Source organism: Eretmochelys imbricata, chromosome 10 (genome assembly GCF_965152235.1).
Source record: "Eretmochelys imbricata isolate rEreImb1 chromosome 10, rEreImb1.hap1, whole genome shotgun sequence".
Taxonomy (NCBI): Eukaryota; Metazoa; Chordata; order Testudines; family Cheloniidae; genus Eretmochelys; species Eretmochelys imbricata.
Genome location: NC_135581.1, coordinates 39,786,089 through 39,813,500, shown reverse-complemented (window position 1 = coordinate 39,813,500; position 27,412 = coordinate 39,786,089). Strand labels below are relative to the sequence as shown.

Sequence of the window (27,412 nt, the reverse complement as noted above, 5' to 3'; positions counted from 1 at the left end):
TGCTTGTGTCTGGCTTTGCTTTCCTTGTGGTTTGGGATTGCTGTTGTGGGGTGCAGAAGAGTGTAACAATGCCCCCAGCCATGCACCAAATGGCCACACTAACCATGGCAAGAGAAGGTCATATTCAAGGGCCCTGATACGTCTCTTCCCACTGTTCTCTGCCCTTCCCCCCTCCATTACCTCCATCACCCTTGTGCTCACCCTTGCTTTCACGGGAGACCAAAAACAGAACAGGCACTCTCCAAGCAGTAGGAAAGAGGCATATTATTTATTATTCCCACCTCACCATTCCAAGGGGGTTTAAACTCACTGTACTCTACAACTACTAGCTCAGCTCACTCCCAATCTGACCTGCCCACCTCTCATAGAATAAGAAAAGAGGCCAAGGAATTATTAGTTTAAAAAAATAGGGCAGGGGGAGCAGGAAGATAGACACCTCCTGTTTGCCAGAAAAGTGGAGGCAAGGACATGAGCAGAGTATGAGAAGCCAGAGGGACACGCAGCATAGAGGATCCACACAAAACAGAGAGATCGCTCTGCCGTCTTGCTGTGAAAGCATCGAGGGCACATTTCCAATTTTACAAAGCTACAGTACCTGCAGTCTATTTATCAGCAACTAGGACTAAAAACTATAGAAAAGACGTGAACAATATATTTAAAAAGTTATTCTTTTTCTTTAAAGGCATGAAGACATATTCCTTCATAAATGCTTCATCAGAATCTCTTTAGTGCTGGGCTCTTCTGTGGAATGGCTGTCTCTGCATGAAAAAGAAAAGTTACCCTGACACAAAGGCAATCTGAAAAAACCTGCCACTACCTGGTGTGTTGAAGGGGATCCAGGTGAGACTCCAATGCAGGCTCTTGAGGGGTGGTGGGGAGGAAGATGGTGGTGCCTTCTGAAATGCAGAGTAGGTCATTCTGGTTAGGGGCAGATCCAGCTTCTTCCTCTCAGTTTGGCTAACACCCCGCAATTCTGTAGCTCCCCTTCTCTCTCCCATTCAAGCCCCCACCTCCTCTCAGCAGGGACTCAAATGTGCCAAACTGCATGGTGGAAGGGCAATTGGGATAAAAATTTGGAGACCACCAAACTCATTTCACTTGTGAGCCCAGCAGGATTTGAATCGGAGAGATTCCTAAGGGGGACCTTTGAGCTGCTTCAGGTTTCCCAGAAGCATGGGGGGCAAAGACTTGGCTTCGGGTGGCTTTAAAGCTCAGTCTCTGGGCAAGATTATCAGGCAGCCTGTCCCCCTTAGCTCCAAGCTGCCCTAAGGAAACAGCCCTGGTCTCAAAGGCAGGCAGGCAATGGGGCGCAGCCATGCTCTAGGGCTCCGCAGAGCCAAGGTCGCTGCTGTGGGGTGGTGGGACACACAAGAAGGAGAGAGGAGGCAGTGAGCAGAGCTGGAACACTTCCCAGAGAAAGGGGAGGGCTCTTCTGTGGAGGTCAGGGCTTGGCAGGGCGAGACTGGGTCCCGTTGGCTGTGGGGTCGGAGAGCACAGTCTTTCGGCAGGCCAAGAGTGATGGGTTGTTGAGGAGGGTGTAGGCCAGGCCCCACCGGGCTCTCGTCTGCTTGGACTTGGATGCCTTCAGCAGCCCCTTCACAGGCTGCATCAGCTGGATCCCTGCAAAGGAGGAAACCTCAGCGTCACTCCCTCCTCCTGTCTGCCTACAGGGCGGGCTCACCATGTCTCTGGGTGAAGGGGGATTGTTCTCCCTGCCCTGCACGTGCCCCTGCACAAAGATGGAAGGAGGAGAGGAACCCACAGCCTGGCAGTGCAGAGCCAGGAAGGAATCTGCACTGATACCCCATATCACCAGGCTGCTAGTCAACCATGTCACACTACGGAGAGGAAGAGGACATGCAGCTCTGAGGAGAAAGCATTATGCAGGGCATGAGACAGTGCATGAGCATCCCCCACCAGGGGGAGCAAGTGGGGCATTTCTACTGACACTGCCCTTGGCAGATTGAATTCTGCACCCTCCTTTGTTCATGGCACCTCCTGCTCCTTTGGTGAAAGGGTGAAACCACTCCCCAGCCCTCCCTTAGAAGGACAACCAATGCGTAGACCCAGCCTATGAATGAGACCAGAAATTTTCAACATGAGCTGCTTGCACTATCAGCACCCAGCATGGGAGTCTGTCCACAGACGCTCCCCCTGGCACCAGGAAATTCTGCTTCTCTTGGCTAGCAGTTCTTTAGCATTCACTTAAAGCTGGGAAGTGGGGAGGAAGCAAGATCTCACCTTCTTCCACATCAGTGGGTTTGAGTCCTGTCTGCCCCTCTGGGCCAGGTACTTGGAGAAGCAAGAAGCAAAAGGCTTTCATCACAGGGTGTGATTGGCTGACCTCAATTTTCAAGTAATGACAGTAAGTACGGTAACCTAGAGGGAACACAGGCCATGTATCATAGAATCATAGAATATTAGGGTTGGAAGGGACCTCAGGAGGTCATCTAGTCCAACCCCCTGCTCAAAGCAGAACCAATCCCCAATTTTTGCCCCAGATCCCTAAATGGCCCCCTCAAGGATTGAACTCACAACCCTGGGTTTAGCAGGCCCATGCTCAAACCACTGAGCTATCCCTCCCTCATATATCAGAGCGTGTAGCAGAGTCCAGAGCGTGTGCACGCTCATACAGGTACACACACACACACACACACACGGAGGAGGGCAGAATTCAGGGTTGCATCTATTTGGTTTTTTCCTCCTCCACAGACGAATGGACTGCAGGGGGGCGGGCAAATCTCAATTTGAGCTACTGCTCTGTAAATCCAGAGCAGTTCTGGAGTCGCTCCAGATTCACACCAATGCAATCAGATATTAGAACCTGGGCTGTGGGCTTCACCCCCTAGGCCTCAGCAGCTTTGGGTGTCAAGAGAAGTCAAGTTTCACCAGAAACAGCCAGGGGGGACAGGGAAACCTACAACATTTAAAGGAAACAGGTTTTCAATAGCAGATAATCGTGCAGTAGTGTTTGGGAAACCAGATTCACCCCCACAGAACCCCAGGCAGGCAATGCCAAGCTGCCCAGGCCCTGTTTCTCATTTAAATATGGCAGGATGGCTAGCTAGGTTACTCCGTTCCCAGGTTCCATGTCCAGGGACAGTCCAGGAGTTAGATCCCTGCATCAGATGTGATGCACAGGATCCTTAGGTTAGCCTCAGACAGACATTCCTTGTCAATGACCCGGATCCTGCCAGAGTCATATTCCCCAGGAGCACCCCACTGGCTTTACAACATTGGGCCCAAGGGAGGACATGCCCACCATGCGTAATGCCAGAACATGGAGGGAGCAGTGTATGTTGGCTCCAGGAGGGGGCTCTCGTGTCCTTTACCTGGATCGAAGGCCTCGACGCCCCGATTCAGCAGGCTGAGGTCCAGCTGGCAGAAATGGACAGCATTGTAAAGTGCAGAAATGAACATTCTCCAGACCCCGGCCAGGACCCCCACCAGGACGTTGATGGGGAAGAGCAGATAGGTCACGATGCAGAGGGCTCGCCTGGGGCAACGAGGCAGAGATGAAACAATAGGGCCAGGAGGCCAAGGAGCCCACCCCACCATGACAAAGAGCCACTTGCTGCAGTAGTGATGCCCAGCGTTAGTCCAGCATACAGCCTGCTAACCCTCCCGAAACTTTCCACACTGCCAGGCTGCTCAGGGAAGCTGAAGGAGGCTGGCAGTGGAGTTTCTGCAGCCCCTTTGGTCCTCCGGGCATCTCAGAGGACTTTACTGACCCTCCTGTCAGTGACCACACAGACAAACACAGCAGTTTTTAGGAGGCTAGCAAGAGCTCACAGGCATGCTGGGAAGTTAGACCTGGTTTCAGGGAGGGAAGGGTTGTTGGCCACTGCGCTCAGGTAATGTCCTGGGCTCACTGCATGAGCTCTCAGGCCTGTGTTCTGCAGGGGACCAGACCAGACAATCAATGGTCCCTTCTCGCCCTAACATCTCGGGAAAAGATAAAATCCCCATTTGTTCTTTACTGGAAAGGCAAGACCTTGGAGTGGTGATCACACAGGCCTAGGGATCCTGAGACTTGGTTTGAGGTCCATCCACTGGCTCCACCTCAGCAGTTGCCATCCCCTCTGACAGGGCGTTGGGAAGCTTCACCAGTGTTGGAGATGTGGGGGTCCTTGGATGGACGGCACTGCCTCATGGGCTCACAGTGAGACCAGGAAAGCTCTCAAGCCTTGTGGTGAACACAAGGTAAGGCATGCTTGGGGGAACTGGAAGCTCAGATGCAGCTCCGGCATTTCATACAGTTCAGCCCTGTGTCACCCGGCATACAGGTTTGTTCAAAACCACGTGCACCAAACCCAGACTAGGTGTCCTACAGCCCCTGGGACCAGAGACAAAACAGTGTGCATGTTTAGCTACTCAACACCCCTTCACCTGTTGGTCAGCTCCTTCTGCAGGTGGTGTTTCTCTAGGAAGTAGAAATGAGCAAGCAAGTTCTGCATGACCACAGCAAGCACCAGCGTCAGCCAGAACGGCCTGGGTGGGGGAGAAGACAAGGAAGGGGCAGATTCCAGTCAGTGGGTTTGCCTGACAGTTCTTCATAGAGCAGATGATCTGAATGTTTGGGCCAGATTATGGCATGGCCTGGAGGGGCCAAATGGGGGGCAGGAGAGGTACAAGAGCCCAGCACATGTGCTCAGGGGCTAGACAATTTGCAGCCCCTATGATTATGAGAGCACAGAAATTGCCACTTGCCAGCGTCCTCTGGGGAACAAGGGTGAGTGAATTACAGCTCCCTCACAGTGGCATTGGCCTGCCCTTGGGAAGGCAACAATGCTGCTACCCCTTAGGAGCTCCTGGGGGCAGGGCAGCCCTGATCCTCAGAGCTTCACAGTACAGTCTGGCCCTTGCTGACTTGTCTGCCCAGTATTATTCCATAGTACCTGCCACTGGAGGGTGAATCAGTGCTTAGAGCTAGGGGAACCCCAAACCATATTTTGATGGTTTGCCATGATGGCCCTGATTTGGCAGAGAATGTGGATGGGGAGGAGAAGGAAGAGAAAGACCACCAGGCCATTAAAAGCATCCATAAATATCAGGGTCAATGCGGCCAGTGTTAGGCCCAATCCAAGCCCCAGGATCAGAGCAGCCCTGAAAAACAGACTTTGGGAAGCTTCAGATCTGGAGCCCTGCTTCCAAGGTCAGGCCAGTCTCTCAGCAGCCTCTGCATGGGGTCACACAATCAGTCATGGCTGTGTGAGAATTGTAGTCCATTCCTTCAGCAGGCAGCAAGAGCCTGATTTTCAGAAATGCTGGGCACTGGACAAGTCAGTCTCATGGGTGCTCAATGCCTCCTGCACAAGGAGGGAGCTATGCAGGGTAAAAATCAGGATGGTGGAATAATCTTTCATTTAGCTTGGAGTCCTTGCCTGCAGCTGGAAGATGGAGCTCTAGGATTGCCACCTGTCTGAAATCCATGGGACAACCCCAGCTTCGCCAGAGCTGATCCTATTGTGCAGAAGGGCAATTGAAGAGCCCCAAATATACCTCCCCCTTCCCCCATGGCATTGTATTAGGATGCAGAACCGCAGTGATTTGTGGATGGAACATCCTGACATGATGCAGCTAGACTGTTAAGTTTGTTTCTTCAAGGACAGCTAGTTAGTTTGTCTTTATCACTTGCCCACCTGAGGTAATTTTGTGGCTTGACTGAGTATCCCATTCCTTATCTCCTTAGCCCAGAGCTCCCCCCAGTGCCTCCTGCTGGGTCTGAAAAGCACTTACCACATGTTCTCCAGGATTTTAAACAGATGCATATTTGTGCCTGACTGGAGTGGAATGACCACTAGGAAGGTGAAGCCCACGGTGCAGACAAAGAAAATCACTTGCTGGGTGAGGAGACCTTTGAGAGACAGAGCATCAGCCACAGTGGAAGGGGTAAAAAATTGCCAGGAGAAGGGTGGAGGAATCACTATCAGTCTCTAGTAGTGGGCGCACAGCCACGGAGGGTGTTAAAACAGACATTTCCTCTAACCCTATTTACTCCCTCATTTATGTTCCCCAGAGCTGAACCATCTTTCCAAGCCCCCCCTCCTTTACACACTACATATCTAGACTGGGGTTATTTCCAAGGAGCCTAAGTGAGTTAGGCACTCTGTTTCCATTAAATCTAATAATTGAAAATCTAAATAATTGAAAATCAATGGGAACTGGCCCCTAAATCACCTACATGCTTTTGAAAGTCCCACCCTATGCACCTAACTCCTTTACACTGCTTTAAAAATAAAAACCCTCAACCTAATTCCATTGACAATCTGTTACTTCCCCTCCCACCTATGTGTTAACTTACTAGGTCTACTCTGTCATGTTCACACTCACACACAATTCATTATTGAATTTAATTGGGGGTCAGCATTTTCTTACCATGTGGCTCATTAGTCACATAGAGAAGAGCCAGCTCTGGGGTCTGGAACTGTGATTTCTAATAACAATCACACCAACACCAGCAGGGTCCACAGGACCAACGATTCATTAACCTGATCTAAGAGGTAAGCAGCGGGATACCATACATCACACTGCTAATTCATTCAGCTCACCAATGTAAGGACATTAAAACTAGGAGTTCAGAAAAGCGTCATATTCCCAACATCAGGATACGTGACTCGTGTGTGTTCTTTCAGGTTCCCTAAGGCAATCTGCCCCAGCCCCCGCGCAGATCGCGATGGCTACAGGCCTGCCACTTCACTACTAGGGAAAGTGCAGCTTGACAGCCCTGCAGACTGAAATCCACCACTTATCTACCAGTCAGATGTGGAAGAGGCTGGGCAAGCGTCCCCTCCCACTTCTGCAACACATCCCATCTGACTTAGAAGGTTACTTTTGCGTGGTGGGAAGGGAGTTCAGGCTCCATGGCCAATGCAGCCCTTGGTCTCACTGCTGAAATGGCCAAAAAGGTCAATTAGTGCCTGCCCATTATGGTCAACCTTTGTTCTTGTTCCATTTATCAAAGGTTAATAGGGGTTTAGTATAGTGTTACTAAGGGTATGTCTACACTACGAAATTAGGTCAATTTTATGGAAGTCGATTTTTAGAAATTGGATTTTATACAGTCGATTGCGTATGTCCACACTAAGCGCATTAAGTCGGCGGACTGCGTTCTCACTACCATGGCTAGCATCAACTTACGGAGCAGTGCAGTGTTGGTAGCTATCCCACAGTTCCCGCAGTCTCCGCCGCCCATTGGAATTCTGGGTTAAGTTCCCAATGCCTGATGGGTCAAAAACATTGTCGCGGGTGGTTTTGGGTACATGTCGTCAGTCGCCCCTCCCTCCGTGAAAGCAACGGCAGACAATCGTTTCACCTTTTTTCCAGAGGCACCATACCACGGCGAGCATGCAGCCCGCTCAGCTCAGCGACACTGCCGCTGTTGTGTCTTGGGTGCTGCTGTCAGCAGACGGTGCAGTACAACTGCTAACCATCATCATCCACTGCTTCTGCTGCAACTCTGCTCTCCTGCAGCTCGGGGGATCCGTTCTGGTCCTCCTGGGTGCTGCTAACCATCGTCATCCACTGCTGCCGCTGCAACTCTGCTCTCCTGCAGCTCAGGGGATCTGTTCTGGTCCTCCTGGGTGCTGCTAACCATCGTCATCCACTGCTGCCGCTGCAACTCTGCTCTCCTGCAGCTCGGGGGATCTGTTCTGGTCCTCCTGGGTGCTGCTAACCATTGTCATCCACTGCTTCCGCTGCAACTCTGCTCTCCTGCAGCTCGGGGGATCTGCTCTGGTCCTCCTTGGTGCTGCTAACCGTTGTCATCCACTGCTTCCGCTGCAACTCTGCTCTCCTGCAGACGCCATACCACGGCAAGCATGGAGCCTGCTCAGCTCACCATCACCGCTGCTGTTGTGAGCACTGTAAACACCTTGTGCATTATCCTGGAGTATATGCAGAACCAGGCTAAGAGACGCCACCACGAGGAGGATTTTGATGAGGACATGGACACAGATGTTCCTGAAAGCACAGGCTGTGGCAATTGGCACATCATGGCGGCAGCGGGGCTGGTTGATACAGTGGAACGCTGATTCTGGGCCAGGCAAACAAGCACAGAGTGGTGGGACCGCAGTGTCACAGGTATGGGATGATTCACAGTGGCTGTGAAACTTTCGCATGCGTAAGGCCACTTTCCTGGAACTCTGTGAGTTGCTTTCCCCAACCCTGAAGCGCAGGAATACCAAGATGAGAGCTGCCCTGACAGTTGAGAAGTGAGTGGCAATAGCCCTGTGGAAGCTTGCAATGCCTGACTGCTACCAGTCAGTTGGGAATCAATTTGGAGTGGGCAAGCCTACTGTGGGGGCTGCTGTGATCCAAGTAGCAAGGACGTTCTGTTATCAAGGGTAGTGACTCTGGGAAATGTGCAGATCATAGTGCAATGGGTTCCCTAACTGTGGTGGGGCGATAGACGGAACGCATATCCCCATCTTGGCACCGGACCACTTTGCCAACCAGTACATAAACCGCAGTACATAAACCGCAAGGGGTACTTCTCAATGGTGGTGCAAGCACTGGTGGATCACAAGGGACATTTCACCGACATCAATGTGGGATGGCTGGGAAAGGTGCATGATGCTCGCATATTTAGGAACTCCAGGCTGTTCGAGCAGCTGCGAGAAGGGACTTACTTCCCAGACCACAAAATTACCATTGGGGATGTTGAAATGCCAATAGTTATCCTTGGGGACTCAGCCTACCCCTTGCTCTCATGGCTCATGAAGCCTTACACAGGCAGCCTGGACAGTAGTAAGGAACAGTTCAACTATAGGCTGAGCAAGTGCAGAATGGTGGTAGAATGTGCCTTTGGACATTTAAAAGCTCGCTGGTGCTGTTTGCTGACTAGGTCAGACCTCAGCGCAACCAACATTCCCATTGTTATTGCTGCTTGCCGTGTGCTCCATAATATCTGTGAGAGTAAGGGGGAAGACGTTTATGGTGGGGTGGGAGATTGAGGCAAATCGCCTGGCATCCAGGTTTGAGCAGCCAGACAGCAGGGCGATTAAAAAAGCACAGCTAGGCACGCTATGCATCAGAGAGGCTTTGAAAACCAGTTTCATGACTGGCCAGGCTACGGTGTGACTGTTGTGTGTGTTTCTCCTTGATGCAAATCCACCCCCCTTGGTTGATTTTAATTCCCTGTAACCATACCACACTCTCTCCCCCCTTCGAAATAAAGTGACTATTGTTTTGAAACCATGCATTCTTTCTTTATTAATTAAAAAAAAAGTGAGATAACTGACAAAGTAGCCTGGGTGGGGTGGGGTGGGGTGGGGGAGGAGGGAAGGACAAGGCCACATTGCTTTTTGTAACCACACTACAAATCAAACTGTTTGAATGACAACCATCTGTTGCTTGGGCCATCCTCTACAGTGCAGTGGCTGGGTGCCCAGAGCTTCCCATCCCCCGTGTTCTTGGGCATCTGGGTGTGGAGGATACGGAACTTGGGGAGGAGGTCCGGAGGTTGTACAATGGATGCAGCGGGGGTCTGTGCTCCTGTTGGCTTTCCTGCAGCTCCACCAGATGCTTCATCATGTCTGTGTGCTCCCCCATTAGCCTCAGCATCGCCTCCTTCCTCCGCTCCTTGTGCTCCTGCCTCTCCTCTTCACGCTCACTTAATGCTTTCCTGGCGTCTAACACTGAATGCCTCCATGCATTCAGCTGTGCCCTATCAGTGCGGGAGGACTGCATGAGCTCGGAAAACATGTCATCACGAGTGTGGTTTTTTTGCCTTCTAATCTGTGATAACTTCAGGGATGGAGATGATGCGGGAGCATAGAAACATTTGCACCTGGGCGGGGGGGGAGATAAAAAGGGAGAGTAAAATTTAAGATGATACATTTCTGAGAACAAAAGGGATACTCTTTCACATTGAATCAAGCAATTCACAGCAGACAGTACATGTGCTTTAGGTACAAGGTCACATTTTGCCTTTTATATTGACCGCCTGCTGGTATGGTGAGACATCACACACAGCTGGGCAATAGAATTCAGTTTCCAGGCAGCCATGGTAAGGCACAGGGTATGCAGGGTTGGCTTCTTACGCATAACGTGGGAATGGTTTCAAACTGCAGTGCCATCCTTTCCCATAGCAAGCAATGGGTTGGGTTTCACATTTAAAAGGAGGGGCTGCAGTTTTCGGGCAGCACACACCTCCCCCATCCCACCGCGTGGCTATTCTCTGGGATGATCCCTTCACCCCTTCCACCGCCACAAGGCAAAACAGCCCAGCATGAACAGGATCCTTTTACTGTTCCCTTACAAAAATTCCCCTATTTCAACCAGGTGACCATGAATGATATCACTCTCCTGAGGCTAACACAGAAAGATATAGACCACATGTTGCTTGAATGCGACCAAAACCCAGGACCATTTGCTGCCACGCTTTGTGCTGCAATGATTCCAGAATACTTGCTAGTGGCTTGCTGTGGTAAAGTGTTCTACCAGGGAGGACGAAATAAGGCAGCCCTCCCCAGAAACCTCCTGCAAAGGCTTTCAGAGTACCTCCAGGAGAGCTTCATGGAGATGTCCCTGGAGGATTCCCCCTCCATCCCCAGACATGTGAACAGACTTTTCCAGTAGCTGTACTGGCCGCGAATGCATCCCAATTCTTCAGGGCAAATCAAACATTAAACACTATTGCTTTTAAACCCTGTACTGTAGTTACAAATGTGCACTCACCAGAGCTGCCTCCTCTGGCTTCAGGGTCGGAGATCCTGCCTTCGGAGGGTATTGGGTCCAGGGTGATGAAAAGGTCCTGGCTGCCAGTGAAAACGGATTCACTGCTCGCCTGCTCCACATTCTCCTCCTCCTCTTCCTCATCAACAAAATCCTCCTCCCTGTTGCATGAGACTCCCCCCTTGCAGGTGTCCATGGACAGTGGTGGGGTAGTGGTAGGGTCCCCCCCAGAATGCCATGCAGCTGATCATAGAAGTGGCATGTATGGGACTCTGACCCGGAGAGCCTGTTTGCCTTCTTTGTCTTTTGGTAGGCTTGCCTGAACTCCTTAACTTTCATGTGGCATTGCTGCGTGTCCCTGTTGTATCCTCTCTCCATCATGCCCCGTGAGATTTTGGCAAATATATTTGCATTTCTTCTTTTTGCTCAGAGTTCTGCCTGCACAGATGCTTCTCCGCATACAGCGATCAGATCCAGTGTCTCCCTTTCGGTCCATGCTGGAGCTTGTTTGCGATTCTGGGGGGACTGCATGGTCACCTGTGCTGCTGAGTTCGCCATGCTGACCAAACAGGAAATGAAATTCAAAAGTTCCCGGGGCTTTTCCTGTGTACCTGGCTAGTACATCGGAGTTCAAAGTGCTGTCCAGAGTGGTCACATTGGAATATTCTGGGATAGCTCCCGGAGGCCAATACCATCAATTTGCGTCTGCACTACCCCAAATTTGATGCAGCAAGGACGATTTTAGCGCTACTCCCCTCGCTGGGGAGGAGTACAGAAGTGGATTTTAAGAGCTCTTTAAGTCGGCGGAACGGGGTTGGTTGTGTGAATGCATCCATTTTTAAATCGACCTAACGCAGCTAAATTCCACCTAACCCCGTAGTGTAGACCAGGGCAAAGTCTGTTGGATTTGCCAAGGGGTCAATAGATTGCTCATAACCATGTGTAGCTTCTTCCGATAGGCTTAATGCCATCTATAAATATACCCTACTTATGTCTGGAACATGCTCATGACATCTATTAACCAGGGCTGCTCAAAAGATTTTCCATCAGAGGGGTAACCAGGCCTACTAAATAAGATTGGGGGGCATTTTAAACAAAGGATTAGTCTTCCACAGAAGATTCCACTTTTACTGACAAACCGAACTATTTCCACTTCTGTATCCTGGTGTGGTGCTTCCTGAGTGCTGCAGTTGGTGTCAATCCTGGCAGTTGCATTAACTGTGAGTGGAGCTCTGCCAATTGACACCAGCTGAGGAGTTGAGCTTATGTATCTCAACTATGCCTGAGCATTTACCTAGAGCCTGTGAAAATTCGACTCTTCCCTCCAAAGCCCCAGCCCATGACACCATCTCTTAGGCCTAAGGACCAACAGAGTGTTTGGTTCCTCTTTGAGGAGGAGTTACCCAAGCAGGCGAATGCAGTCTGGAAGCTGGCAAAGCTCATCCAACAGACCAGAGCCTGTTGGGAAGGGCAGAGCATCTGGGCACGGCAGAAGACATCTAGGACAGCCCCTCGGTACAAAGCCTTCAGATTGGCCCTGTGGAAAGAGAGGCCAAATAGACCTTTTGTACATCCAAAGGCAGCATGGGAAAGGTGTGTGTAGGGGAGGCATCTTGGTTCTATGACCAGGGTTATCCCAACCCCTGAAGGAGTTCAGGGCAGATGGGTAAGCAATAAAGCTAGTATGAAAGAGAGTATGTAAGAGTCCCTCATTCCACCCGCAGGCCCAGTCTCCCCACGTTCCACTATCTGGGGAGATCTCAGACAGGGAATAGGGTGGGGAAGACGTAGAAAGCTCTCTCTAGTCCACCGTGCTGAGGCTTGGGAACAGAAAGTCAGAAACAGGCTCTCACCTGTGCATCACCAGGGACCTCATCAGCATGGAGAAGGTGAGCAGGCAGGAGAGCACAAGGGAGCAGACATAGCACACTGTAAGGGAGCAGACAGAGACAGCTGTCATTTGAACCAGAGCAATACAATGGATTGTGCTAGATCCAGAACTGGACCCAGCTACTGCCCACCATTCAATGGACTTTCCCCCCTCACATCTTCCTGACACTGATTTACAAGTTTATTGTGACATTTTCATCGCTGCATCTCTAGCACATCTCTAGTGCCAGAGGGGCAGAACTGGATGACTTCGGGCTCTGTTTATGCAATCACTGCAACATATGCAAGGGCAGCATCAGGCTTCCCAGCACTGTCCTGTTAGCACACTTCCATCCTGCCCCAGAGGGATCTCCACTAGCAATCCCATTCAATCCTCGGCCACCTTGCTAAAATTGGAGGAGGGAGGCGTGATGTGGTTGCTCATCACCTGGAGAAACCACCTGGTGGTTAAGGCACTGGACTGGGACTCGAGTTCAGTTCCTGGCTCTGCCTGTGTGATCGTCCATAACCTCTGTGCCTTAGTTTCCCTACATGTAAAATGGGGAGAATATTTCACTATCTCACAGGTGCATCACATGGATACATTCAGCAGCCTCCCATGTGCTTGGCTCCTCCAGTGATTGGGTGGGGTGCAAAGAAGCAGGCCAAGCTAGCTTGTATCATGGAACAGAACTCCCACCCGATAGGAATGACAGCCAATAACCACATATCCACACGGGGACACACCATCACCCTAAGGTTACAGGCTCCGCAGCCACAATACGCAGTCTGGCTTTGAGCTAGCTGCTGCATGGTTAGACATCCCCGCCTTCCAGCCTGGTTTGGTGGCTGCAGTGACAGCCTACAGCTAGGTCATTAAAGACAAAAGTCCATCCGTCCTGGGGTATCCAGTCTCAAAACTGTGCCCAGCCACTCCAAGTCTCTTTCACCCCTCAAATCAAGCAGTGAGTGATTCCCAGGGCTCGCTACCCGGAATCTCCTTCTGGGTCTCTGCCCCCCACCACCCCAGCCTGAGTTAACTATGTGATCTACCCAGCATGTGACTTCAGTTCTTTTCTCCACCTGAAAGATGAGCTAAATGTTACAGGTGGGACAGAACCTATCTCCCTTTAAAGGGCCACTCACCCAGAGACAGTCTCCATAGTCATTACCAGTCACCCCATTAGCCACTCTCTTCCCACCCTCACTCCCTCCCCAAGCACTTAGTGAGTCTACAAAAAGAGTTAGACATGTTCGAAATGTCACAGCAGAAATCAGCCAGCAGAAGTGTGAAAGGAATGACAGGCTGTAAAAATATCTTTGGAAGGGGGGAGCTGGGATGTGGAGAGAGATGTCAGGAAGACAATCGCAAGCAGGATTTTTAATGTGTCGCTGTTTGCAAAGAAGTGCTGCCATTGTTCTAAGTGCATAAAGGAGAGGCTGACTGAACAAGGGGGGCACCATGCTAGCCCCAGGCAACAGGGCCAAGAGCTCATCTGCCTGTCCTCCTTTCCCAATTAGCCAATCCCCCACCCCTCCACACCAGGGCTTTGTAGTTACACACTCTAGAAGCCATCTGCTCAATTCCAATACATATCAAAGTCCCCCTGAACAATAGCATCTGTAGCATGGAATTGCTGGCTGTGGATACATTTCTCCTCTTGCCCCCCTTCCCTGCTTGGCATTCACAGCACTCTTTATTTGCTGGCACGAGACCAGGGTTTTCTTTTCATGTCTCCATCTCTCTGCCTTTTGCAGCAGCATCCACATTTTAGAACTTTGCTATGCAGCCTGGTGGGGGTTTTAGTGACCAGGCCTAGAAATTTCAGGCCTGGAAAGTGTCAGGAAAAGAGCTGACAGCTCCTGCTTTGAGTAAGAGGCACACAAACTATTTCAAACAGGGCCATCTCTGGCTCTCCATCACCACCATATCTCACACTCTTTAGCATCCAAAACCCACTATGAGGCAAGGCAGAGCTGTTATCCCCATTGCATAGATGGGAAATAGGGGCAAAGAGAGACTAAGTGACTTGACCAAAGTCATATAGGGGAGCATGTGGCAGAGGAGGGAATTGAACAGGGGTCTCTCAAGTCCCAGGTTACTCCCCTAACCTTTGAGCCATTCTCTTCACTCTCCAAGACTCCTTTCCCAGCAGCCCCATATTCCAGTTTCTAGAATTTCTTTGTGATTGGGACCCATTACCACAAACTGGAGGTACAACCCCTGCACTGAGCCAGCCCACATGGCACACCTGTGCACCTAATGCTAAGAAAAAGCAGGGGAAGAGTGTGTGTGTCGGGGGGAATGAATCAGAGAGGAGGTGAAGGAGAGACTTCAGACAGATCATAGCAAAAAAACATGCTCTGGGCCTTTTAGAAGTTGTTAGTGGAAGTAATTTTCAATGGAATCAAAGCACTATTAGGCACTCACCTCCCAGCGACTGGAAACTGGAGTCCTGTTACATTAATTTTCCTGGCATCCTTCCAGGGGACCAGGCCCCTTCTAAATTTCAAACCAACCTCTCGGAAAGACTCAGAGGACAGTGCAGCATTTCAGATTGTCCCAATTCCCATGACTATGCTTCGGTTTGAAAGTTTCTCCTATCAAACCCCTCCCACCAACACTACCACAGAGAGCCCATGAGATCAGCTATTGAACCCCAATTCAGCAAGGTATGTACGTACATGCCTTACTGAAGCACTTGAGTAGTTTGACCCTGCATATGCTTCTCTAGGCATGTGCTTCGATACCTTGCTGAACTGCAGCCTCAAGGCAGACCCACAGTCCAATGATGTCAATGAAGAAACTCCTGTTGACTTCTTTGGATCAGACTTTTGAACTTTTAATCTCTTACATCCAGGAACTTCCCTCCCAACACCAACCACACCTCACCTCCCTGCATACCCACAAACAATGGGATTAGCAACACGCTCAAGAGCAGGGACAGAACCCAAGATTCACAGTGTTCACACTCCTGTTTTAAACATTACATACCGCTATGTAAGCCAGTCTAGCTGATGGTCACCGCCCTGCTATGCAGGTGTCTCTATTACCATGGGACAAATGGCTCAGTGACTGAGTGGAGCCCTTAGTTATTTTTACTCATTAAAAGGAGAGAGAAAAAACAAACCCAAGCAGCTATTGTCCTCTCACTCTGGGGAGCTGGGAATTTGCTTTGGTCTGTGCAGCTTTGCTCTAGTTGAAGGGGAAGAGTTGATACTTAAATGTTAAGAGGTCAGGAATTCTTTGGTGCATCTTGATCCTGAGGGTAAGTTTCAGTATCACAGACCTTTGCTGTCACCTAGACAAATTGCCTGTTTCTTGGGCAGTCTCAGCAGAGAGCTCCGGGACAGAGAAGTGTGTATAGTGTGGGGAGGAAGGAGAGGCATACAGACTGAACACCCCCTTCAAGACGTCACGCCAAAGCATGGCAGTTTGGAAGCTTTCCTTGCCATCCTCCATGCTGTACCGGACCTCTACACAGACAGCCCAGGATTTAGGCAGGGAAATGGGACTGGGATCATGGGCACCCCCAGCATCAAGCTTGACAGACTTGGAGAGACTCACCTTCCAGTGACCAAAGATAGTGTCTGACTGTGTTCAGCTCCCGCTCCATGTCTCCAGGGACACTCCCCGGGTTCTCTGAGGGCACAACACCAAACTGAACCAGCAGGACAGTGATTTCCTTCGTCATCCCTGCCCTCACTATCTGAATGTTGGGGACGAAGACGACGAGCAGCAGCAAGGCCATCTGTGAACCAAGAGCCTGGTGAGCGCTACAGACAGTGTGCAAGGGAGTGTGCTCATGCATGTACACCAGCAACCTGTTCACCGCCACTGTGGTAAACTCCCACCCCACAGCAGCTGCTGACCACATCCTGGACACTGCCATGGAGTGGAGGAAGCAAGGGGGATGTGGGTGCCAGAGCCTCAGACTCAATGGAAAGGTGACAGCAAGAAAAGGGTTAAAAACTCCAGTCTGTTATGCAAACTGGGACTGGCCTGAGGCTGCCAGGGCAGGAGTCCTCAGTTCCAGTCTCTCGCCCACTGCGTTGGCAGGAACACACAAAATGAACACCAACAGAGAGAGCTGTAGGCAGCTGTCATGTCTGGCCCTGCTGCAGATGGAAAGCAGGGCTGTGACCAGAGTCTGGTCCTTGCTGAAGCTGATTACCCTGCCACAGCACAGTGACAGCTGCAATGAGTACAGAGGGGTGCTGCAGGCTCCGTCAGCCAGGAGTGACCCTTGGGACAATGCAGCCTGTCACTGAGGTTAATCCTTCTTGCCCCTGGGAGAACCCTTGCAGTGCCCAGGGCAAGTCACAGACTGGGTGGGATGGGTGCAGGAGCCTGGCAGTTGGATGGGGCTGCCCATCTTGCTTCCCCACTCACACAGAATGTAAGTAGGGCATGGGAAACAACAGGACAGGCTAGCACAGCCATCCACAGGCCCAGCAGGGGCATTGCTACAGGCTTACCTGGTAAACAGCAATCACGGCTGTGGTTACAGAGAGAACCAGCTTCAGAGGAACCTGGAACCCTGAAATCCCAGAATGACAGGGGGACATAAGAGACAGGAGACCAATTCCAGCCTGAGGCTTACGAGCAGCAGGGTGACAAGTTAGCAAAAGGCATCCATCTGGGCTTCCATTCCTTCACAGTGTCAGTCACTCTCACCATCCATCCAGTTTCATTATATCTGTTCATAGCTGTCTGACCCCTCTCCTTATAGACAAAAGCATCCCCACCACTATGGTTTCATCCAAGCCTTCCTCAGCACATCCAGATTCCACCTATCCACTCTGTCGATGCAACAACAGTCAACTGAACTGCTAAACAAGTACATGAGGGAAGAAGCCTAATAACACAGAAACCTTCATGCAATCTGGGACACAAGGTTGTCATGCCAATGGAGTTAGCACTCTCCTTGCAACGCCCCAAATTTCCTTTCACAAAGATGACAATTCATGCAAATTGAGTTGTGCATATTTAGTACGGCAGCTGCCTCGGCATAGATACTTTGAGAGAGAGAGCCAAGAAACAGTTACTTCATGTGGGAGGAAGTCTGGTGCCAGAGACCCTGCTATGCCTAAGAGCGCATCAGAAGATCTTGTCATACGGTACCTTCCTGGGGTGTGTAGATGTAAGAGCGTAAATACATCTGGGCCCTTGAGAGGAGACTTACTTTCCTGGAGCTGGAAGAGGAAGAATTGCGATGAGTCAGGTATGAAACGTTGGCCCAGAACAAAAGCACTGCTTTGATTTTTAACACTTATCGATCAGCACCAGCAGCCTGTCCTTTTGGGTGGAAGTTCTGATGAAGCTAGTACACACAGTTCTGCCAATACACCTCAGTCCTGACTTGTAGCATGCACAGCCACTCCAGCCCCAGGCTCCCCATGCGCAGCCCAGCCAGTGTATGTGGTCCTGAGCTTACCACCACCTCGAGAACAGCTTCCTTTCTAACAGCCGCAAGTAGCACTGTTCAGAGCAGCATTTCTCAACCTTTCTAGGCCAGCCACCCCTCATTTGAAGTCAAAATTGTCAGAATGCCCTTACATTTGGTATAAGAGTAAAGAAGTGTCAGTGATAACAAGAGTAATGGAATCCAAAGTCAGAATGGATCCAGTGGGATTGTCTAGTCTGACCCCTTGTATGAGATGGGCCATACAATTCCCTGAATGCCCTGAATTCCCTGATGCCCTGAATTCCTGTGTGAACTACAGCATGATGGTCATGTATGAAACCCAGTAAAGATTACATTTACATCCATAATGTGTGTGTTTTGAGAAGGTGACAGAATACTTGATGTTGGAGGGTAAGGGTGTGTGGGGAGGGGAGAGAAAGATTTTCTTTGCTTTAGACTAATGAAGTTTTCAATGTCTCACAAGTAAGGCTGTGAGTTTGTCACAGAGGTCATGGAATCACGGAAAGTCATGGAATCCGTGACTTCTGCAGCAGCTGGTATGGCTGGCCTGGGGGCTGCCTGAGCAGCTCGGGCGGCCCCTGGGCCAGCTGCACTGGCCGCTGCTGGGGCAATCTTGGGTCATCGCCCACCCCACCCCCCAGCAGGAGTTTGGGTAGGGGGCTCAGGGCTGGGGTTGGGGCACAGGAGGGGGTGAGGGCTCTGGGTAGTGCTTTGCAAGCTCCGACTGGGGGCGTGGGCTCTGGGGTGGGGTTGGGGATGAGGGGTTTGGGATGCAGGAGGGGGCTCCGGATTGGGGCAGGGGGTTGGAGTGTGTGTGGGGGTTCTGACCCATGGCAGGGGATTTGGGTGCGGGAGGGGGTTCTGACCTAGGGCAGGGGGTTTTGGCTCCGGCTGGGCGGCACTTACTTCAGGTGACTCCCGGTCGGTGGCACAGCGGGGCTAAGGCAGGCTCCCTTCTTGCCCTGGTTCCACGCTGCTCCCAGAAGCAGCCGCCATGTCCAGCTCCTAGGCAGAGGGGCCAGGTGACTTTGCTCAGTGCGTGGTGCCCGCACCCACAGGCGCTGCCCCTGCAGCTCCATTGGCCATGGTTCCCAGCCAACAGGAGCTGCAGAGGCAGTGCTCAGGGAGGGGGCAGCACGCGGAGCTTCCCTGGTTGCCCCTGCACCTAGGAGCCGGATATGCCGGTCACTTCCGGGAGCTGCTTGGAGCCAGGGCAGGCAGGGAGCCTGCCTTAGTCCCGCTGCGCCACCAACCAGACTTTTAACGGCCTGGTCAGTGGTGCTGAACAGAGCCGCCAGGGTCCCTTTTCGACCAGGCATTCTGGTCAAAAACCGGATGCCTGGCAACCCTAGTCCCCCACTCTCATCCCCCAGCACCCGAGCCGACACCCCCCCCCAAGCACCCATAGCACCCCCAGGCTGCCCCCCCACCCCAAGATTTAATCAGGGGTATATAGAATAAGTCATGGACATGTGATGGGCCATGCATTTTTGTTTACTGCCCGTGACCTGTCCATGACTTTTGATTAAAAATACCCGTGAATAAAACGTAGCTGTACTCATAACCCCCATTGTTTACTGACCTATCCCCAGGCAAGAAACACTGGATTAGAACTAGGCAGAGTTCCTGCAGAAGAGGAAGAGCATTGTTTTGGCCGTACCTTCTTTTGTGTGTTCTTTTGGCCAGGATAGTCTTCAGGTATTCCTTATAATAGCCATTCCCTACAACCTAAAGAAAGCAGCACAAAAGCCCACTTGTTATTTGGATACAGGACACAGTCAGATGCCTGAATCAACACCATGGTTCTCTCTCCTTAGAGTGGTTATCTACAAAAGCCCTATAGGTAGCCCTGTGCTCAAAGGTTTCTACCTTTGTCCAATTCTTGCTTCCCTTCTGTCCCCTGGCCGAAGAAAACCCTTCCATATATACATTCTTTAGGGAAAGCATTGCACCATCTACTGGCAGCCTCCGATACTGAATTCATTCAACACCTAGCATCTTCTTTCAAATAGAATCATTAAGCAGTTGCATTCAGCTATAGGAATAAAACTTCCACACCAAGAAGTGTTACACAATCCCCTTTTTAGATGAACAACTTTTATTGACATTTTGCAACAAAACATTTGAGTTAATCACTCCAGAAGAACACTGACTCATTCACTAGAGCCTAAATATCAATCTAGATGCGAGAATCACAGGCTCCAGCCTGAAAGACCATTTTGATACCAGACTGACCAAAAGGAAAACACTCAGTCCAATGCTAAGAAATGCTGGGAGCAGGATTTAGGTGAACTAGAGGGTTCTTTAGACTAAATCCAGGATTTGGTATAACACTAAGAAATCTGCAAGGGGTGAATTTGTTTTGGTTTTGTTTGTTTGCTTGTTTTTGGTGGTGGTGGGGGGGTCAGGGAGAGAGTTTGTGTTATTATATTTTTAAAATAGGTTTCCCCCCATATCCTCCAAACAAAGGTTGTCTGATCCTAAGGGATTATCCCCTACTGCCATGAAAACCTAGGGGGAAAACAATGAGACACCAGTTCTGGGCTGAATGGGACCCATTGATGCCTAAGCTTCTTGAGCTAAGGAGTTTACACAGAAGAGAGATTTTCTTTCCCTCCAAATACAGCAAGATAAAAAAAACCCAGAACCATCAAATCCACTGCCCTCTGGGGCACTCGTGGGCACAGCCAGTGTGCCAAGAACTGGCAGCTAGGATGGGGATACCTGGAGAACTTGGGATACAGAGGTGGCAAGTGGCAGGGGCTCAGCCAGAGGGAGCAGGTAGGGAATAGGCAGTACTCCCAGCAAAGGTTCAAAGATTAGCATTGACAGCACCTATGCTGAAGTAGGAGGGGCAGGCATTTAGAACAAGTTAGACCAATCACCTTCTTTCCTCAGAGCCCGGAATGATGGCAGCAGATGGCTTCCTTAGCCTGGATCATTCCAAGACAACTCAAAATGGGAGCCTTCCCTTGCTGAACAATAGCCAGCTGCTTTGCTCTCATCACAGGAGGTTTGTTATGCACCAGAGGTGGAACAATTTTTATAGTGGGAATGCTGATGACAGAAACCATGGAAATCATGTTTTTTTATTACTACTTCAAGCCAGGGGGTGCAGCAGCACCCCTAGTTCCAGCACCACCGTTATGCACTGAACTTCAGCCACACTTCTCTTACTCTGGGAGATATAGGGAAGGACAGGAGCACCTTGTGCATTTGTGGGAGCAACTAGAGTGCCAATGGCAGCATTAGAGGACTCCGGCTGAAGCCAAGTTCCAAGGGGTAGGATCCTGGGAGGTGACCAGGCACAACAAAACTGATGCATTAAGGACTGATAACTCAAGCTTGGGAGATGAGCACCTTCCAATTCCCCTTGCATGTAATGACACTTGGCTGGAGTGCAATCAGGATGTTGCAAGGAAAGAGGAAGTTCAGCATCTCAAATCCCTTTTCAAACAGGACTGACGCTGGATGTGGAGGAAGGCTGCCTGCTGGGCCCATGATAGCAGAGAGGAGATAAAATAGGAAGGTTTGTTTGCTTGGAAGAATAATTAAAAGTAACTTAAGTGATTGCAAGCCCCAGAGCAGGGGGTGGGTGGGAAGTGATGAACACAGAACAGAGTTTACTGGAGAGTCAATAGCACTGAGTGAAGAGGCTCAGCAGGTTGGCTCAAATGAACTTATAAAAGCTTGATGTTCAGCTGACACTCTTAGGTTTGCAAGCTCATGGGGACATTGATTTCCTCTGCTTTCTAACTCTGGACAAGCCAAATGTGCCCCTAGAACAGCCTCTTCCCACCATTTCAGCTTCTGATCTTGGCTGGAGCCCAGAAGTAATGAAATACCAGGGGGGAAAGCTAATAAAATATTTGCAGAGTTTGGACTAGAGCAGTGGTTCTCAAACTGTGGGTCAGGACACCAAAGTGGGTTGCAACCCAGTTTTAATGGGATCGCCAGGGCTGGCATTAGGCTTGCTGGGGCTTAGGGCTGAAACCAAAGTCTAAGCTCTGCCACCCAAGGCTAAAGCCCTCAAGTTTCAGTGCCCCGCAGGGCGGCAGGGCTTGGGCTTTGGCCCCTGAGCCCAGGGCAGCAGGGCGTGGGCTTTGGTCCCCCTTCCTGGGGTCGTGTAGTAATTATTGTTGTCAGAAGGGGGTTGCGATGCAATGAAGATTGAGAAAACCTGCAGTAGAGGCTCTGTTCACAGCTTAGTGTTTAGTTAAGTCAGTTCCTGAAGCCTAACCCTACAGAAACACTCAGGGCCAGCTTTGCAGAGCCTGCCTCTGGTTTTCACCCAGCCATTTCTATCTGCTCAGCTGATTAAGCCTGCAGACAAGATACAGACGTAAATAGCCATGTAAGCAAGTGACGCACTCGGGAAGTGAGGAAACTGACTTACATGCACAGACAAGGGATTTGTGCACACGGACAATCATCCCAGTGTGCAAAGTTGGATGCGGAAAGTGTACCTTACAATTAGAGAACTTGGGTGGCCCCATTCGACCCTAAAGGCTTATCTACACTTGAAAGTTATTTTGGATTAGGATGGGGTGTGAATTTTAAAAAGTCACACAGTAGCTATTCAGGAGCAAGAAAGCGTCCACAAAGGGAACTACTGCAGGTAGTGATGATATATGCCATCATGTTCCAGCAATGCCCCTCTGCCATGTACATTGGCCAAACTGGACAGTCTCTACGCAAAAGAATAAACGGACACAAATCTGACATTAGGAATTATAACATTCAAAAACTAGTAGGAGAACACTTCAACCTCCCTGGTCACTTAATAACAGATTTAAAAGTAGCAATTCTTCAACAAAATAACTTCAAAAACAGACTCCAATGTGAAACTGCAGAACTGGAATTAATTTGCAAACTGGACACCATCAAATTAGGCCCGAATAAAGACTGGGAGTGGATGGGTCATTACAAAAACTGATTTTACCATACTAGTTTCCCCGTACTGTTACTCACACTTTCTTGTCAACTGTTTGAAATGGGCCACCCTCATTATCATTACAAAAGTGATTTTTCCTCCCTTGGTATTCTACTGTTAATTGAATTGTCTCATTAGACTGACCCCACACTTGGTAAGGCAACTCCCATCTTTTCATGTACTATGTATATATATACCTGCTACTGTATTTTCCACTCCATGCATCTGATGAAGTAGGTTCTAGCCCACAAAAGCTTATGCCCAAATACATTTGTTAGTCTCTAAGGTGCCACAAGGACTCCTTGTTTTTACTGCAGGTAAATTTCCCTGTAGACAAGCTCTAAGTAGAAGGCCAGACAGATGTGGAAACAATATGAGAAAACCATCTGGCAGAGCGATGACCAGTCAAAAGCATTTAGTGACCATGGATTTCAGAGAACCAAGATCAGTACCTCAGGCATTTTCACTACAAAATGGGGATGATCTATTTCACACATAAAAATAGGAGAGACCTGCTATTAAGGAAAAAAATTAATACACATGGCATTTAAAGTATTGCAAAACTGATCAGTTTCCATGCCAATAAGACAATACACTCCAAAATGTGTTTTAAAAGACATAAAATACACAGAATGGCATATTTCTCGAAAGTTGTCTGATTCATGCCACATTTTGTGTCTCTTCTATAGCCACATCTGCTCTGCTGGGCACAGCTTCAGCTCTGATTACAGACACTAAAGTCTTATTCACTAATTAATTAGCTCACACACACGATCAAAATTTGAACCAATAACTAGTACATAACTGTTGCAGAGGAGTGGAACTAACATAAAAGGGGCAAAATTTATGTTTTCTACACAATGCCCTTAGCGGAGTCAACACAGCATGGATTTGAAAGGAAGCTGCAGTGCATTACCTCTCTAGCAGTCTGTTTCTCCTGTGTGAAGCTCCTGACAAGCAGTACTGGATACCAAATGCTCAGGACTATGAGGCAGAGGATAATAGGAACATAAGATAGTAGGGAATAATACCTGTAAATCTGGGGAGAAGAGGACAGTTGCTAAGTGTGGTTATCACTTCATACTTCAGTACAAGCCTATACGTACTATTCTATGTACTGTGACCTACAACTTCCTGCTCCTGTTGCCCCTCCATCCAAAGAGTTCAGATTCACAGTTTAGGATTCCTCAGATGCCTGCAGGTGCCCAGAATGCAGCAGTAGCCAAAAGCCTTATTCCATCTGCATTAGGTTAGGAGATTGCAAGAGCTCTGCTCCGATGTGGCCTACACTACAGTTATCCACACCTTAGGCTCAAGAAGAGCCTGACTTGAGGCTTCACCGTGAAAGTGTCTCTCCCAGTTCCAAGCACCAGCCATTCATCCCCTCTCCCTTTCCACTTACCTGGAGTTGTCTTTAGTAGCTGATATGACCAGGAAGGAAGAACAATATCCATGTTATGCATCTCATTTGCATTTACCTTGGACGACTGAGGGCAGTCCACTTTCTGCCAGATATGGACCACACAGTGGCACCAGGAGAGCAAGCAGCCTACGAAGTACCCGGCTCGGTGTCTGATTGTGGCGCATGCAATTAAAGGATAATAGAAGGCAGGGTAATAGAGCAAAGCCATGATCTTCCAGTACTCTAGACAAGGGAGTGGGGAGAGAGAAAAAACAAAATTGCAGAGCCCTCAGTACAAGGATTAATAGGCAAAGTGATGCCCTTGACTTGCATATTGGCTTAAGAGGAGACATTAAGCCACCCAAAGCTGGAGACTGGAAATCCAGTCCATGCTAATGGCATGCAGGAACAGCCAGCCATGGCACCTCTCTTCCCCTTGGCACCACCATCACATGAGGGCTTCCCATCAGCCTGCCCCATGCAAAATGCTCACTGGATGAGACCTTAGGGTGCTGCCTCCGCCTAGCAGAGTTTAACTGCCAGGATGCCTCCACTTTGCCATATGAAGCTAAGATGAACCGTCACTTTTTAGATCAAGGCGCTTCCCCTCCAGCCCCAGTTGGTTTTGTCTGGTTCAGTTCAGAGGAGCTCAGCATCTGCAGCTCCCATTCACATCAACTGGAGCTCTGGCTTCCCAGTGCCTCTATGGCAGGCCCCACCAGTACTAATGCAAGCCATGGAACAGCAGTACTAGGCAGGGCCTGACAGAGCACAAGGCTGCTTCACAAAGTTTTGCCCAAGTCACAACAGCACTGGCTTTTTCAACGGAGCCCTGCCCATCCCTGCTGGAGCTGCAGTCCCTTTCCCTGCTCCCCCAGTTGTAAAATAGTCCATTGTTAGCAGTAGCACATGCTGTCTGGAAATCTGGAGTATATTTGCACTGATCTGTGTGCAAGAGGACATGCAATAGATTGGCCAAACATTGCCTGGGGAAGGGCCAGGGGAGGCCCAACACATTTTAAATGTTAAAACAAACAAATGTATGCATGTGGGGAAAGGTAGCCAAAAAATGAAGACAGTTATTCAGGGTGTCACCCAGTTAGGGGAAAGCCTGCACTGGGTCTGAATGAGATCCCTGTGCCCACCTGGGACAGCCTGTGGGGACAGCCCTGGCTTCTGAGGGGCCCAATGGATTGAAACAGCAAAACACCCGCAAACTTCAGAAAGGGATGACCCAGCACCACCTGCATTACCTCGACTGCGTGGGGAGGAGCTGGCAATGAAAGGCAGGGGGTCGGTATCCAGCAACAGCACACAAACAGAAGAGAAGAGGATTCCAAACACTGCTGCCACAAGCCCCTGGTGGCCCTCTGCCTCCAAGAAATTCACAGGGCTGCAACAATCAGGGGGGGTGGGGGGTAGAATGAGAATAGACAGGGTGCTCCTTACCCCCACCTCCCCATGGAGATCACCCTTCCCTCCACTGCAGACAGCTTGAGAGAGAAGGGCACAGTGGTTTGGGGCACCACATCCACCTGTCTCTGCCACAAAGGGTAACCACTAGGTGCATCATACAACAGCTGGGCTAGGGGAGTTACCACAAAGCCCCCATTGAATGGCCAGTGGGATGTACCTGTCTGTCCCATTTGCCAGCATGGCTCATCACCAAGATATCTGGATGGGTCCCCCATATCCTCTGTTTAGCTGGAAGAAACTGATCCCCAACCTGACCCTGGCACAGCCATACCCTGGGCTTCTCTGAGCTGCCCTAAGGACTCAGGTGGTTCTTCACGGTCATTGCTGAGTGTCCCTGTCACATTTGCAGGGAACATGGAGCTGCAACCTCTCTCAGGGATGGAAAATTCTTATTTCTACTGTCCCAAAGGCATGCATGGTGATTTATAGACTAGAAGGTGAGATCATGGGAATTCATGATCCATATGGCTCTGTGGATATGGGGAAAGCAGTGCATGTGATATACCTTGACTTTAGCAAAGCTTTTGATACGGTCTCCCACAGTATTCTTGCCAGCAAGTTAAAGAAGTATGGATTGGATGATTGGACTATAAGAAAGCTGGTTAGATCATCGGGCTCAACAGGTAGTGATCAACAACTCGATGTCTAGTTGGCAGCCAGTATCAAGCAGAGTGCCCCAGGGGTCACTCCTGCGGCCAGTTTTGTTCAATATCTTCATTCATGATCTGGATGATGGGATGGACTGCACCCTCAGCAAGTTTGCAGATGACACTAAGCTGTGGGGAGAGGTAAATATGATGGAGGGTAGGGATAGGGTCCAGAATGACCTAGACTAATTGGAGGATTGAGCCAAAAGTCATCAGATGAGATTCAACAAGGACAAGTGCAGAGTCCTGAACTTAGGATGGAAGAATCCCATGCACTGCTCCAGGCTGGGGACCAACTGGCTAAGCAGCAGTTCTGCAGTAAAGGACCTGGGGATTACAGTGGACAAGAAGCTGGATATGAGTCAGCAGTGAGCCCTTGTTGCCAAGAAGGCTAAAGGCATATTGGGCTGCATTAGTAGGAGCATTGACAGCAGAATGAGGGAAGTGATTATTCTCCTCTATGCAGCACTGGTGAGGCCACACCTGGAGTACTGTGTCCAGTTTTGGGCCCCCCAAGACAGAAAGGATGTGGACAAATTGGAGAGAGTCCAGCAGAGGACAACGAAAATTATTAGGGGGCTGGGGCACATGACACATGAGGAGAAGCTGCGGGAACTGGGGTTATTTAGTCTGCAGAAGAGAAGAGTGAGGGGGATTTGATAGCAGCCTTCAACTACCTGAAGGGGGGTTCCAAAGAGGATGGAGCTAGGCTGTTGTCAGTGGTGGCAGATGACAAAACAAGGAGTAATGGTCTCAAGTTGCAGTGGGGGAGGTCTAGGTTGGAAAAACTAGTTAGGAAAAACTATTTCACTAGGAAGGTGGTGAAGTACTGGAATGGGTTACCTAGGGAGGTGGTGGAATCTCCTTCCTTAGAGGTTTTTAAGGCCCGGTTTAACAAGGCCCTGGCTGGGATGATTTAGTTGGTGTTGGTCCTGCTTTGAGCAGGGGATTGGACTAGATGACCTCCTGTGGTCTCTTC

General features: G+C 49.9%; 1 protein-coding gene across 1 annotated transcript in view; it reads right to left on the bottom strand.

Annotated features, from left to right (window-relative positions):
- Nucleotides 1-1,441: 1,441 nt before the first annotated feature.
- The window catches only part of STRA6 (signaling receptor and transporter of retinol STRA6), a 44,956-nt gene continuing 18,985 nt past the window's right edge, over nt 1,442-27,412 (bottom strand). The window contains 16 exon segments of the mRNA XM_077828459.1: nt 1,442-1,620; nt 2,242-2,379; nt 3,333-3,496; nt 4,390-4,491; nt 5,740-5,857; nt 12,081-12,214; nt 12,531-12,606; nt 12,995-13,031; nt 13,033-13,094; nt 16,115-16,298; nt 17,026-17,087; nt 17,672-17,742; nt 19,636-19,703; nt 23,825-23,947; nt 24,387-24,553; nt 25,564-25,703. Of these exon segments, the coding sequence (XP_077684585.1) occupies nt 1,442-1,620; nt 2,242-2,379; nt 3,333-3,496; nt 4,390-4,491; nt 5,740-5,857; nt 12,081-12,214; nt 12,531-12,606; nt 12,995-13,031; nt 13,033-13,094; nt 16,115-16,298; nt 17,026-17,087; nt 17,672-17,742; nt 19,636-19,703; nt 23,825-23,947; nt 24,387-24,553; nt 25,564-25,703 (1,825 nt within the window).